At 55.2% G+C, this 15,365-nt stretch overlaps 1 protein-coding gene across 1 annotated transcript in view; it reads left to right on the forward strand.

Moving 5' to 3' along the window:
* Positions 1-15,365, forward strand: part of SCTR (secretin receptor) — a 78,427-nt gene that overhangs the window by 33,771 nt on the left and 29,291 nt on the right. The window contains exons 3-4 of the mRNA XM_043576580.1: positions 5,960-6,067; positions 12,815-12,918. Of these exons, the coding sequence (XP_043432515.1) occupies positions 5,960-6,067; positions 12,815-12,918 (212 nt within the window). The remainder of the gene's footprint in view (positions 1-5,959; positions 6,068-12,814; positions 12,919-15,365) is intronic.

The following is a 15,365-nucleotide window of genomic DNA, read 5'->3' on the forward strand; positions in this document are numbered from 1 at the left end:
GGATGAGGCCAGGGTAGCTAAGAAAGGCAAAAGGAGACAGAAGGAAGCCTGAACCACCAAGGGCTCTTGGGGAGGAGAGAGGGTGAATGGTGGGAAGCAGGGTCTGGAGGCACGTGGGAAATGAATATGGCAGCTGTAGGCAGAAAGAGTTAACCCTGCACAAGCAGAAGCCAGGGGACGACCAGAAGGTCAAGGTGAGGGGGACCTTGGGTTCCATTTTGACCTCCATTAACCTGCACAGTGAGCAGCTGGGGGCAGGGCGTGGAGGGATGGCAGACCCACTGCCCGAGTCAGCATGGCCCCGGGCGGCCTGGCTTGATCCTGGCCCCGTGGCCCCACAACCAGACATGTGGCTCCCAAAAGGCTCCCAGGTTATCGTCAGGCCATCTGAGCTCATTTATAAATAAATCAAGGACTGGAAGATTGATGCTCCTGTCTGGTGGGATGCAGGGCAGATGGGCAGTTTGCAGAGGGCCGGGCTGTATTCCAGGCACCGGGCCGGGTGGGGGTTTAGACATGCCACAGGCTGTCCTGCCCTCTCCAGTCACCTGGGCCTGTATTCCAGCCCCCTCCCCATCACCAGACCTGCCTCTGGGGCCACTCTCCTATGGGGGCAGGGGATGGGGAGGATGGCGGGACCAGGATGGCAGGACAGAGGGAGCTCTGGGCCTGGCGCGGTGCCGGGGGCTTCACAAGAGTAAAGGAGACCAATCTCTGTCCATCAGCTCCAGTGGGCAAAATAGAATTTCCTCAGTTTCGTGAGTTTAATTCTGACTCCATTCTCCTGGGGTGGAGAAACCTCAGCCTTGATATTTTCTGGATCTTCCTCAACTTGCCCAGGGTTTCAGAGATTCACACGGTGCTGGGGTACCTGGGGGAGCCCGTGTGGTCTTGAGCTCTACGGAGTGGTGGCCGACAGACCTCTGTGTTTCGTGGGGAGGCATGGGCGCCGCGAGGCTGTCTGTGGTCCTGCTCTAGACATGTCCCCACAGCCATTTATCCTGTGGGCTATCCCACCATCCGGGCCTGGTGGGCAGCGGGGTACCCCTGCCTCTTTCTGGAACCTTATCTGTCCTGCTCATCGCTTGCCCTGCTTACCTCCCAAGTCTGAGGGAGGTCTCGCTCCTTTTCTGTTTTCTCCCAAGCATTTTGTTTACACCAGAATTCTTGTCCACCTCCTCCTGCTCCCCTCCCCCTATACCCCAGGGCCTTTGAAACCCCAAGCTAGGAAGATTATAAGTTTTCCTGACCACCTCTGAGAATGTGAACCAGTAGTCTGAGGAGGAGGGACCAAAACAGGCGGGGAGAAAAACCAGAATGGAGATGAATAGATCAGAAAATATTCTCCTGCACACAAATCATTTAATCCACACCAAAATCCCTGGGTATGTTACTATGCCCATTTTATAGATGAGGAAACTGAGGCCCGCAGAGGTAACTGGATGCCCAAGGTAGATTTGGGTCCAAAGCTAGCTCTGTCTCCACCACAACACCACTTCAACTCAGGATCCTGTGCTATTCTCTGGGACCATGGCTCAGCAGGCGCCCCCTGCTCCCCCAGATGGCACTTGTGGCCCAACATTGTTTTTTCTTGTCTCCCCACTTGAGCTTCCCCAACCTTCCATCCCATCCCTCCAGCCGGGCAGTCAGTGGTGACAGTGACCAATCAGGGATGGTGGAGGGCTGCGAGGTTCGCCCTGCTGGCCCAGGCGGCAGCTAATTTGTGTGCATTTGAGCCTTGCCTTTCCAGAGGCAGTGAGCCTTGCCTACTGGCTCAGTAACATGAGCCCCCATTTACCAAGCTCCACCAATCTTTTTTATCTCATTGGACGGCCCCTTACCTCCAACTCAGGAAGCAAGCTCTGGGGCTCAAGATTTAAAACTACCCAGGCTTTGTCCCTTCCCCACCAGAACTTCAGAAGGAACCTAGTGCCAAGACACCCTCCCTCTCTCCCATCCATGCTCCACCTGTGCAGGCCTCCCCGCCCCCACCTCAGAGCAGGAGCCTGGTGGGAAGTGGGATGTGAGGCCCTCCACTCACACCCTGGAACAGTGCAAGCAAGGGAGGTCCCTGCCAGCAGTCAGGAGGGCACACAGAACCACCCTGCTCACCTGGCCACAGTCCCTCGAGCCCAGCTGCAGCCATGCACAACCTGTACTGGTTTCCTTCATCCTTTCTCTTTAAATCGATTGACTTTTTTTTTCCCCAGCATGCTGTACATTAGATCTTAGACTTATTCATCCTTCACATGAGGCTTTGTGCCCTTTGATTAACCTCTCCCCGTTTTTCCAACCTCAGCCCCCGATGACCATTCTACATTCTGCTTCTGTGAGCTCGAATCTTGCAGACTCCACATGAGGGAGGTCACGCGGCATGTATCCGTCTGTGTCTGGCTTAGTTTATTCAACATAGTGTCCTCCAAATTCATCCATGTTGTCACAACATGGATGTCTTTTTTTTCTTATTTTTAAAAAAAAATTTTTTTTTAACATTTATGTATTTTTGAAAGACAGAGAGAGCCAGAGCGCAAACGGGGGAGGGCCAGAGAGAGAGGGAGACACAGAATCCGAAGCAGGTTCCAGGCTCCGAGCTGTCAGCCCAGAGCCCGACGCGGGGCTCGAACTCACGGACCTCGAGATCATGACCTGAGCTGACGTCGGCCGCCTGACCGACTGAGCCACCCAGGCGCCCCTGATTTCTTTCTTTTTTAAGGCTGAATAACATCTCACTGTAATTTTCCTTATCCATTCATCATGTGATGGACACCTAGGTTGTTTCCACACAGTGGCTATTGTAAATAGTGAAACATGAATAGTGAAACATGGGTCAGATATCTCTTTGGGATCCTGATTTCATTGCCTTTGGCTATATGCCCAGAAGTGGGATTGCAAGATCAATGGTAGTCCTACTTTTATTTTTTGAGGAACCTCCATACTGTTTTCCAATGGTGGCCGTACCAGTTTACGTTCCCGCCAACAGTGTGCGAGGCCTGCCTTTTCTTTCAATTGACTGTTTTTTTTTTTTAATTTTTTTTTCAACGTTTTTTATTTATTTTTGGGACAGAGAGAGACAGAGCATGAACGGGGGAGGGGCAGAGAGAGAGGGAGACACAGAATCGGAAACAGGCTCCAGGCTCCGAGCCGTCAGCCCAGAGCCCGACGTGGGGCTCGAACTCGCGGACCGCGAGATCGTGACCTGAGCTGATGTCGGACACTTAACCGACTGCGCCACCCAGGCGCCCCGACTGTTATTTTTTAACTTAGCCCCATCCTAAACAATAATAGCTGTAAAATCACTTTTTAACACATGTTAAATTCTTTCTAAAAAAAAAAAAAATGTGGAGCTATGGAAATGAAAAGCATCCGACCATGCACCAGCTAAAAGAGCATGCCAGCGAGGATGTGCTTCCTGCACTGGGAGCACTGGGTCTGTCCCCAGACGGCGAGGCTGAAGCTGGGAGAGAGCGTGGCCGTGTCACAGCTGTGTCACAGTGCTCCAGACACGAGCAATGCCACGGGAAAGTAGCATCAGGTCTGCTGCCACCGAGGGTCAGCCGGGAGGGTGGGATCCCAGCTCCACCAGTGGCAGGTCTCTTCCCCCACACATGTCCCTTTGCCTCTTGGAGCTTGCGTCCCACGTCTCTATCATCCCTGCTGTGGGGCAGCGATGTTACCCAATCCCTACGGGGTGCACGATGTCTGAAACGTGCCCGGTGCCAGCCTGGCTGGCCCCTTCCCCAGCCTTTTTGCTCTGCAGGGTTGATATGAAGGGCGTGACAGTGACCCAGCTGTCAGGGGGACCCCAGGCACCCTCAGGGGAGCCGGCTCCCACCTTACCACCAGTCACTCCCCCGCCGCCTTCTGCCAGCACCAGGGCAGTGTCCCTGTGGGCCCTGCGCAGCATGACCCGGGGCAGGACGCCTGCCAGATGACCTGGCTCCCTCCCCATCTGTCTGACCAGCTGCACATGGGTTGTCCAGCCTCATGGGCAGGAGGTGTGGGCCGATGCTCTGGCCGACCTGGCCGGCTCCAGCCCTGAATCCATTTCTCCCAAAGTGAGGAAAGAGGCCCCTGAATTTTTCCACAGCTGGGAAGTGCACCAACTGCTTCTACTACAAGAGATGTGGCTCATTATAAATGAGGCATCCTGCTGCCGCGGAGAGTTCTGGGTCAGCCTCACCCCCCAGACTCCAGATGCCAGAAAAAGTCAGAGTAGACAGACACAGTGGGGCATCTGTTACGGGTCTTCCCAGCACCGTGTTGCCGTCCCAGGGGCATCTGGGGAGGCCCGAGTCATGGGGTGGGGGTGGGAGCGAGGCGGGGAGGGGCGAGCAGCACCCATCGCTGGAATCTGGACAACTAGCTGCCTAGATGGCCGTAGAACCCTGCTTGGGTGCTTTGGGTGGGGGGCTCAGATGGAGAGCTCCAGCGGCTCTTTCAGGGCTGGCTGTGAGAGTCGAGGTGAAGGTTCAGGGACATCCAAGGGACTGCTTATCTTCCACATTCCTTGAATGACACAGACCCTGGTCCTCAGTCTCCACATGCTTCCACTGTCCTGCACAAGCCCCGCTCGAGCCCTGCCTCTGTGTCCACACGCTCTCTCATTCTGCACCAGCTCCCTTGCCCAGGGCCACAGCTGTCTGTCACTTCAGGGGCTTCTCTGCCTCCAGAGCCCCTAGCCAGGCATCCTGACCTCAAGCCTGGCCTCCTGGGGGCAGGGCTCCCACTTCCTCTCTCCCTCTAGTCCCTCTGGGGGCTGGCCCTCCTGCAAGAGAAGAGCCCCATCCGCCCTCAGCCCAGCTCTCCGAATCCTCCCTCTTTCCCTCCTGTCCCAGCCTCACACCCTGCCTCCCCCGACTCCTGGCTTCTCTCCAGCTTCCCTAGCCTGGCTCCATGAGTCTGGCTTCCACTAGGAAGCTGGGGTTGGTGCCCGAGGAGACAGGGCAGGTGGGCAGAGCCTGTGAGGTGGCACCGAGCAGTGTGGCTGGAACAGCCACTTCCCGGCCCCTGCATTTCTGGGCTGTGTGACTCCAGGAACCTTCTTCTTTTCACTGCTTATTGCTTCAATTATAAAACCAGGACAGGGCAGGTGCCTTGGAGCACGCTGTGGGTGCTTCCTGTGTGTGAAGCACGCGGTGACTGCCTCCCACTAGCACCAAACCAGAGCTGGTAGGCAGAGGACCGGAAGGCCAGGACATTAACATGAAATTTAGAAGTCAGTGCCCAGATAAAAACTTGCTTCCAAGGGATGCACGCCAGGGAACGGTACGGGAGCCGGTTTTAACACAGTATTATGCCCGGCCCCCTCCCAATACCGATGAAATCAGGATCCCTGGGTGTAGGGCCCCATCTGTATGTTTTTAAAACTCTGCAGACGGTTCTACCGTGCAGCCAGGATGGAGGGCCGTGGCTGTCGAGTCCTTTAATGCAAACTGAGGCCAAGAGGTATTTCGTCTTCCACTCTAGAGAAATCCACACCAACCCTTAGGAGGCTTATGTAAGATAATGGGTGTTCCTTCCTGCCTTCATGCCTTCAACATGAGCACTTACGGCAGAGTCAAAGATTAAAGATTAAAAGCATGTTAGGGGTGCCTGGGTCGCTCAGTCGGTTAAGTGTCCGACTTTGGCTCAGGTCATGATCTCGCAGCTTGTGAGTTCGAGCCTCGCATTGGGCTCTGTGCTGACAGCTCAGAGCCTGGAGCCTGCTTCGGATTCTGTGCCTCCCTCTCTCTCTGCCCCTCCCCTGCTTGCACTCTGTCTCTCTTTCTTTCTCAAAAATAAGTAAACATTAAAAAAATAAAACAAAAGCACATTACATACCATTGGTTCCTGATGTCAAGGGGTCAGGACCTGATGGGAACTCCTGGCAGGCAGGGGGGTTGGGGACGGTGACAAGGTGGTGGAGAAGGCCCTTGGCCCCCGCTCCATCCCTGACTAATGCTACTGTTTCTCTTCACAGGTTGCGAGGGGCTGTGGGACAACATGAGCTGCTGGCCCTCCTCTGCCCTGGGACAGACTGTGGAAGTGGGGTGCCCACAATTCCTCCGGATGCTCACAGGCAGAAACGGTAAGCTCTCAGCCAGAAGGTCTTGGCTGTGAGACAGTGGGTGGCCCTCTGGATAGGGCCTTGGCCCGGAGGCCACAGAAACTCTAGGGACAAGCAGTGACTAGAATGGTGACAGGTGGTCTTTGTTGGGAATCGGAGGCCTTGCTGGGGGTGTGGGGCAGGTTCCACTCGGGGGGTCCCAAGGAAGGGGGCCAGGAAGCATTGTATCAGGAAGTGATGAAGGAGACTGGGTTTGCTTCTCTCTGTCCCACACCTGCATTTATGGGCTCCCCCACTCCCTTTGACGTTTCTGTCCCTTAAGCAACCAGACCCCTTGTTCTGGCTCCTGGATCTGGGTCCCACCCTGGCACAACCCAACTTTCCAGAAATTTACTTCCTGCCTGTCCATTCTGTCAGGCCCTGCTGATAAACCACACCCTCCCTGAAAGCCCCTGGCCTCCTGGGTGATCTCTTGGCGAGGAAAATTGCAGGTTACAAGGATTTTCTTAATTTGAGGCAGAGAAGTAGGTAGACTGTTTCAGACAGGGGATATTCAGGGACTCACATTAGCTGAAGCTCCCCTACGTGCCAGGCATTTTTAAACACATGGGCTCATGCAATCATTACAGCACCCCTACAAGTCACAGACCTTTCTCCTCCACGTGACCCAGTAGAGTGGAGATAACAGGGACGAATAGGGGCTCAGCAGTTTGCTTAAGGTTCACAGCTAGAAGACAGCGAAACTAGGATTCAAACCCAGATTTCTCGGACTTCAAAACTATGCCCTGTCCTCAAGGGCATGGTCAAGGTGGGACTCTGGCCCCGTGGTGGGGGTGATGCTGGGTGGAGGCAAGGTCGCTTCATGGCCTTTGGCCCCTGGCCTCAATGAGGTCATTTTTTTTTTTTATTTTTATTTTTTTAAATTTTTTTTTTCAACTTTTATTTATTTTTGGGACAGAGAGAGACAGAGCATGAACGGGGGAGGGGCAGAGAGAGAGGGAGACACAGAATCGGAAACAGGCTCCAGGCTCTGAGCCATCAGCCCAGAGCCTGACGCGGGGCTCGAACTCACAGACCGCGAGATCGTGACCTGGCTGAAGTCGGACGCTTAACCGACTGCGCCACCCAGGCGCCCCTCAATGAGGTCATTTAAAGTCTAAAGCCTGACCCAGCCCTGCTGCCCTTTTCCCTTCACCGGTTTGGAGCAAGAAAAGCTGGCCAATGAGGCCCTTAACAAGAAGGAACCAACAAAGATGATTTCACACAAAAACCCACCAGCATCCCAAAGCTAGGGATGGAAACCAAGACCGGGTGGTGTGGGAGAGGAGTGTAAATTCCTCAGTCTGTAATTCTCGAGTACGCATGTGTGCACACGTGCGTGCACGCACGCACACGCGCGCGCACACACACACACACACACACACACAAATGTGGGGAGCACACTGTGGTAGCTGGCTGTCCCTCTCAGCCTCATTGGTACCCAACATACAGGAAGTGTAGGGGGACCAGGGAGACAGGTTTGAGTCCCCTTCTCCGCTTACTGCTTGGATGCCAGCTGCAGACACAGACAGATCTCCCAAATCTCAAAGCCTTCGTTCACACAGTGCCTTCCCCGCCTAAAGTCCAAAACGGGTGCTTCTAAAAATATATATTTTTTTACATTTATTCATTTTTGAGAGACAGAGAGAGAAAGAGAGAGAGCACGAGCAGGGGAGGGGCAGAGAGAGAGGGAGACACAGAATCCGAAGCAGGCTCCAGGCTCCGAGCCGTCAGCACAGAGCCCGACGCGGGGCTCGAAATCACAAACCGCGAGATCGTGACCTGAGCCGAAGTTGGACGTTCAACCGGCTGAGCCACCCGGGAGCCCCCAAAACGGGTGGTTCTGATTAGCAGCAGGCCAGAACGTGACCCCGCTTCTGCCCACATTGCCTCTGCCAGAGCTAAGTCATGTGGTGACATTTAACTGCAAGAGACGTGGGAAAGTGTGGTCCTTCCTGCCAGGTATCAGTCTCTGCCTCAGAGCCCAGGCTACTCATTCTCGGCCTCATTTTTCTCACCTGTAAAATGGGGAGAATAAACAAGACAGGTCCCTAAGGCCATGCTTGGAAATGAACTTTAAATACCTTCCTTTATCTTTTCTCTCTCTCTCTCTTCTCCCTTCTTGCCCTCCCGCCCACCCCCCCAAGTCCCCCCACCTGCACACACATGCTAGGAAACTTACCAACAGCTTGACCACTCCCAGCGTGACCCCTCCACATCTGTGTCTGGGACCCACAGAACTCTAGAAAGACCCATGAGATTAATCCACACATGGCTGCCCCGGAGTAAACGCTGGTCAGGTGTAAGGCTAGGACCAGATCCTGGACTCCCTGTCCAGTGCTCCTCCCTCACTGACCAAGTTCTCCTGTTGGAGGGACTAGAAGCTCTCCTCCTTTCCCAGCCTTCCCTTCACAGCCTTCCCAGAGCCGCGTTGCCTCTGCCTCCCCCAACACCACCGGTCCTACTTTGCCGCAGAGCGCCAGGCAGATCCGTGCTCATGGCCAAATCCTTCCCAATCAATTGCTAGAAACCCTGCCTGGCTCATTAACTAGTAGCCCTCTCACTCCTCTTTCAGGCTCCCCAGCCCTTTCATTGCTCGAGACCTACCAGAGTTCACCCAGGAGTGCAGTTCAGGTCTGCACGCTGTGGGGGAGGAAGCTGGGGTCCTACGCCTACCTCTGTTGCAGTTTCCTCTTGATGACACATGGTGTCGCTGTGGGGCCGCGGGACCCACCCGTCCGCCTGTCCACAGGGACCCTGCACCCCAAGCGTCACCCACACGTTGGGAGGCAATGTCATCTCCCCTCCCCCACCTCCCTGCCGCGGGGCCACACCCAGCCCCAGGCCCAGGGCATCGGCCAGTCCAGGAGCACAGGTCGGGACCAGGCCAGCCTCAGTCACCAAGAACCATCTCCTACCTCCACCTTCACTCCTCATAGATACCAGCACCCCGGTCTCCTCTCAAGAGGGAAGGCTCCCCTTAGGGTTGTCCTACAGGATTCCAGGGCTCACCCACCCAACCCAGAGAGGAGCACCCGATGAGGACAGTCTGGTGTTTTGGTCCAACCCTTCCTTCTGAAGGAAGAAAATGATAATAATAAAGTAATTCTTTCTCAGGGCACCCACCACCTGGGCCCAGACAGGATGGTTGTCCGTGTGACTGGAGAAATGGCAGGCTGGACTCTGCCCCCAGATATTTTTCTGTGTGTGCCAAGGTCTAGAGTGTTCCCTCCAGGATGCATTCCTTTGATTCTTAATAGGACACTGGTCTTCCAGAGTGCCTCATTAAAAAACACACTTCCCGGGCAGGGTCAGACCTTGGCCTTTCTCTTCTATCTTGGGACTGGAGCCTTAAAGCAGTAGAGGTTCCTAACCTGATTAGGGTCCTGGAGCCTTTTGAGGATTGGATGAAACTTTGGACTGGCTTTTCCCCAAACTGCACATATGGATATGCACAAAAATCCTGACCGTGCCCTCAGGGGCCCTGGAGGTACACATTGGTCTGAAATGGGAATCACTGATCTTATCTATTAGGAATTAAACCCAGGGGAAGTGGGTGGGGTTGAAGGGACTCCAGAGAGAGGCTAACCCTTGTCTCTGCGTTTCTGCGAAGAGCCCCGTCAGTAAAGGGCACTGCCTTGTGAGCCACGCTGGGCGCCTGGCCTGGGTCACATTCAGCATCTGTCTTGGGAATCCCCCTGGGTCGGTGAGAAGGGCTCAACACAGGCAGCCCGGCCCAGCCTCTAGGCACACGCTGTCTGATAACCTGTTCTGGGCTCCAGGGAGTGGGTGTTCTTGTATTTCAACTTCCCATCCAACCAGCCTAAATCTGACCACCATTCTCTCCTGTCTGACAACCTGTAGCTTCCTTGACTTAACTAGAAATCTTCCAGCCCCTACTAAATCCCGAGATTCCAAGCCCCACCGCCCCTGGTCTGTTTGCGAAAGGCCAAAAGGAAAAGGGAGCCATGCCTCGGTGTTTGCAGGTACTCAGCCTGGGCAATTCTGATATGCTGCCGTGCTTCCTGCCCCGTCCTGCGGAGGGGGTGGTCACTCTGCAGGGCCCAGAGAAGTCATGCACCCAGGTGACCCCAAGACGACCAAGAGGCGATGCTGGGTTTCAGACTCAGATCTGGCTAGTTCGAAACCTGTGCTCCAGGTCTCGTGAGCCTTCCTTCATAGGCTGGGCATGCCCAGAGTCCAGAGGGTGTGGTCTCCTGGCGCCGGAAGCTGTCCCTGGGACTGCAGGGAGAGTGCCCAGGCGGGAGGGAGGCACAGTGAAGAGTCACGTCCTGGCTGGACCCTGTGGCCCAATTCCGGGCCTTGGTTTTCGTATCTGTAAAGGAAGCCAGCAGCGCCTTCCTCGCTGGGTGCTGTGAGGATTAGATCGGAATCTGTAAATTAGCATAGTGGCTGCTTCTAGAAATGCCAGCCATATTTCTCCAGCTCAGTGGAACCCATTTGACCCTGAACCCTGTGAGCCAGTGGTCCAGACCCTGAGGCCTGTCCGAGAGGAGCACGGGAGGCCCAAATGGGGTGGTTAAGGCCCCTCCAGAGGGTACCCATTAGGGCAGGTGGCGTGTGAGGGCTCCTATCTCCAGGGCTGTGACCAGCCCCCTGTCACACCTGCTGCAGCCGGACCCAGGGACCAGCACTGGGCTCTCCTGGGCATCCAGAGTAGAGGATGCAGCTGGGCTAGTCAGTCCATGGAGGGAAACTCCTCCTGGAGCTCCTTCTTGGACTGGCAGCTTCCCTTCCCCAGTCTTCGGGCTCCTGCTCTACAAGCTCCTTGTGGGCAGACCCCCCTGTTCTCTCACAGAGGAGCTTAGCCCGGGGCTGCTTCTTCTCCACTCAGCTGCTTGTCTAGGCAGCCAGCCAACGCTGGATGAGCAGGGGCTCTGGGCCGGCACTGGGAGCCCTCGGGAGCTCATCGTCTGCTGGGCGAGGCAGGGAAGCACAGTGAGCTCTGCGGGAGGACCGCAGTGATGCAGAGAAATGCGGAGCTGGCCTTGTCCTGGTTGCTGGACGACCAAGAAGGCCTTCCCTCCCGTGAGGAGCAGCTACCTGGAAGGTTTCCCTCGGTGCCGCTCTGGTGGTTTGCAGGTGTGGGGAGCAGGACGTGAAGTTACATGTGAAACAGAACTTCCTTGGCGTGGGAGCAGCACCCGGAGCCTGAGAAAAGTTCACTCTGGGAGTGGCCGGGTCCCTGCCAACCACGCCAGATTCTTGGGGGATCCAGCCTTTGGATGGTGGCAGGACCCGGGATCAGGATACGCAGGAGAAGGAAAGGGGATCGGCACATAGTGTGTGGCTAAGAGTAAGGGCGCCCGGATGGCTCAGTCGGTTTAAGCATCCAACTCTTGGTCTCAGTCCAGGTCATGATCTCACGGTTTCGTGGGTTCGAGCCCTGCATCGGGCCCCGCGCTGGCAGCGTAGAGCCTGCTTGGGATTCTCTGTCTCCCTCTCTCTCTGCCCCTCCCCCACTTGCACTGTCTCTGGCTCTCTCAAAATAAACTGGAAAAAAAAAAAAGAGTAAGGGTCTGAGACTCAGGGTTCAAATCCCACTTCCCTCACTTCCTCTGCTGTGATCTTAAGCACCTTATTTAACCACGGAGTGCCTCAGTTTCCCCAACTGTAAAATGGGCACAGTATTTACATGTTATGATATATTTTATTATAAAAGTAACTGCCTGGTTCATAGTCTCGTTAGGGTTAAATGAGCTGCTACCTGTCACAAGCTTAGGACAGTGCCTGGCACACAGTCGTCATCATCATGTGTAGTATTACTATAGTAGAGCACGGGACTTTGTAATTGAGCAAATACGCAATCATTAGGGAGTGAGATCAGTGGCTTTTTGGTTGGGGGGTGTATCATCGTTTGGGACTGCTGTCCTCGAGCACTACACTTGGCCCCTCGAGTCCTATGGGACATGACAATCCCTGAAAGAGAACTGGTGTCTTACCAGTTCAAAGCACGAGGACTTATTATTTATCTCCCGTGAACACCCAGGGGTGGGGGAACAGCCCCCTGTTTGGGGAAAACCCTCCAAAAGCCAGCAGTGGCTCCTCAGCCAGTGGGGGTGGAGGATGGGAAGGGGAGGTCCCTCCTGGAGCTCTGAGGGATGTTGGAGCTGAGATCAGAGCCGGAAGGGGAGGTGAGGGGTGCGGTGGGAGGGGAGGCCACGGGGCCTAAGAGAGCCCTGGAGTGAGGCTGGGCCTGGGGGCAGCAAGCTGGGCTGGGGAGCCGTGACCGGAAGTTCTGCAGGGGCCTGGGGTCTGGTGGAGGAGAGTCAGTGGGGCCGTGGGGGACTGTGACCTGTGTGATAAGGTCCCCCTGTCTGTGAAACCCTGGGCCTGGCACAGAGGGACGGGCGGGCAGGTGAGGCGGTGAGGGCCCCGGGAGGAAGGCAGCGGTGCTTGGAGGCTGGACGGGGTACGTGTTCAGAGCTGGCATGGTTTGTAGATCGAGGCATCAGGGGTCAGCCGGTCTGCCCGTCTCTCTCACATGTACACACACATCTGTGCCTTCGCCCTTTCTGAGGCCACCTCCCTACATTCCTTTCCCACCACCTCTCCTTCCTGACTCTTACGTCTTCTTCAAGGATCAGCTGGGGCCGAGTGACAGGGCAGGGCCTGGCTGCCCCTAAGGTGTGGCAGAGGGGACCCAAGACACCAGGCCGTCTGCCTCCGGTCCCCACTGCTCACCTGCAGGATGCTTGGCTCCCACAGGCTCCGTGTTTCGAAACTGCACAGAGGACGGCTGGTCAGAAGCCTTCCCTAGGCCTGACCTGGCCTGTGGGGTTAATGTGAACGACTCATCCAACGAGAAGCGGGTAAGCCTGGGCGCCCCTCTTTCTCGGGCTGGGGGCCTGCAGGGTGAGAAGCCCCTGGGAGAGGACAGAGTGGAGCCAGCCCAGGGCCACGGCCAGGGGACCGGGAGCTGCTCCTGCCACCCACCCCCTCCCACTCATCAGCCGGGGTTTGTTGGGCCTGCCTCACTGCCCTAGTCTGTCAGTCTGGAGACGGTGCTCATGGAGACTGTGGCACAGTGTGAACCGCCCCACGCAGCCACGAGACTGAGGGTGATTTAGTCAGGAAACCAAAAGAGCGCCAACGTGGCGGCTAAGTGCCTGGAGCCAGGCTGGTGAGTCTAACCCTGACGGTGACCTTGGTGGGGGTGGGGAGGACTTAACTTCTCTGTGCCTCACTTTCTCCATCAGGGAAATGGGGCTAATAATGGTTCTGACCTCACAGACTGGTCAAGAGAACCAAATGAGGTCATCCAGGGAGGTGCCGAGAAGGGTGCCTGGTCATAGGAAGTGTTCAGTGAATGTTCGCTCTCAGGAGTCTCGGGCTCTGACGGGAAGAAGAGAGCCCAGCTGCTGCAGGGCAGGTCTGGTTTGAGAGGGGGTGCTGAGCTGTGGGCGGAGCTTCCTCGGGGGCTGCAGAGGCCTCCCGGAAAGTGTCCGAGAGTCTCAGAGAGCCCTTCTGTCCTCACTTTTCCTGCCTGATTCATACACATCCTCCAAGACTTCACTCCTGCCTGTCAACTCCAGAAAGCCCTTTCTCCCCACCCCCACCGCCAGGGAGGGCCCTCTTGATATGCTGAGTTGGCTCCACTGTTACCTACTACCTTACATGAAATCGTCTGCATGTGCCCATGTGCATCCATTTCTCTCACCAAAATGCGAGCTCTTCAGAGGCATTAATTCACTTAACATTTATTAAGCACCTACTGTGAGCCAAGGATGGGTCTAGATGTGGGAATATGGCAGGGACATATCAGAATCTTATTCATTTGCAGGCCCCCAGTGCCCGGCACAATGCCTGGCGCCTACTAGGTGCCCAGTGAATGTTTAGCGTTGTACTGAACACCTACTATGTGCCGGCTTCCTGACATACAATCACACTAAGTCCTCAGAAGGATCCATTATTTTCTCCATTTTGCAGATGAGGACACTGAGGCTCAGAGAGGTTAAGGAACACACTCAGACAACAGTGGAGGCAGGAGTGAAACGAATCAGTTCCAAAAAGAACCCGTGCTGCTTCCTCTAGCTTCTGCTGCCTCCCTGGAATGGTGCATGCCTCCCCTAGGAGATGCACTTTTGCAGTTTCCATGGGTTAAACTCCCCAGTGGGAATACGGATGGGCAAGCACGTTTGTCCCTTGGAGGATGGGGTGGGGTCACGTTAGAGAAGCGTGGGGGGCAAAGGGCAGAGTGAAGGGAGAAAGGCTGAGGTTGGAAGACAGACCGTGCCCGCTTCCGAAGTTTTTCTAAGACTCCTCTCTCTAGCCAGTCAGTCCTCTGTATGAAAGACACTGATTGGGGGACCAAGTTGGAGGCTCAAGTTTCTTCGCTCCAAGGGAAGAACTTGTTATCCAGTTGGGGGAGACACATGAAGTCTTCAGATCTGGCCAGAGTGCGATAATTTAATAACGAGACCCAACAAAGATTGATCGGTGGGTACAGATGGTCTTGGGGGGGGGGTGGATGGGCTCTGATCCCTGCAGGTTACCATTTCCATCACTGACTTACATGAGGACAGGAAGTTTATGTGTATCACGTTGGTAAGATCCATAGAATGAAGAGGGAACATTCTTATGACGAGCGGCAGCATGGAAGTTCAAAGGAATGTTTCGGGCTGCAAGAAAGAAATTTCCAACTTGCCTAATAAACGAATGTGGCTCATGGAACTGGGCTGCAGAGAACAGCCTCCATGGCTCTTATAAAGTGGCACTAAGAAGCTGCCCAAGGACCGGGCTCTCTCCATTTCTCTCCCTGCTATCCTGATGGTTCCTTCCCCAGGCTGGCACCTCCCTCGATGTAAGATGACTGCCATTGGTGACTATAGCCACAGACTCCCCTGTGCCTGCTTGTCCAGGAGAAGGGATAGCCCGAGTTCCTATGGCTCCTTCCTGAGAGCAAGAAAGCTTCTTCTTCTTCTTCTTCTTCTTTTTTAATTTTGTTTAAAGTTAATTTATTTATTTTTGAGAGAGACAGAGAGAGTGCACAAGTGGGGGAGAGGCACAGACAGAGGGGGACAGAGGATCCAAAGCAGGCTCTGGCGTGACAGCAGACAGCCTGACGCGGGGCTCGAACTTACGAACCATGAGATCATGACCTGAGCAGAAGTCAGACGCTTAAATGACTGAGCCACCCAGGCGCCCCAAGAAAGCTTCTTTACCAAACCCCAGCAAGCTGTCCTCACATCTCAGTGGCCCAGTGACTTGAGCCTGCCCACCCCTCGACCGTCCCTGGCAGGGGGGTGGAATACAGGAT

The sequence above is a fragment of the Prionailurus bengalensis genome, chromosome C1, assembly GCF_016509475.1.
Source record: "Prionailurus bengalensis isolate Pbe53 chromosome C1, Fcat_Pben_1.1_paternal_pri, whole genome shotgun sequence".
Taxonomy (NCBI): Eukaryota; Metazoa; Chordata; class Mammalia; order Carnivora; family Felidae; genus Prionailurus; species Prionailurus bengalensis.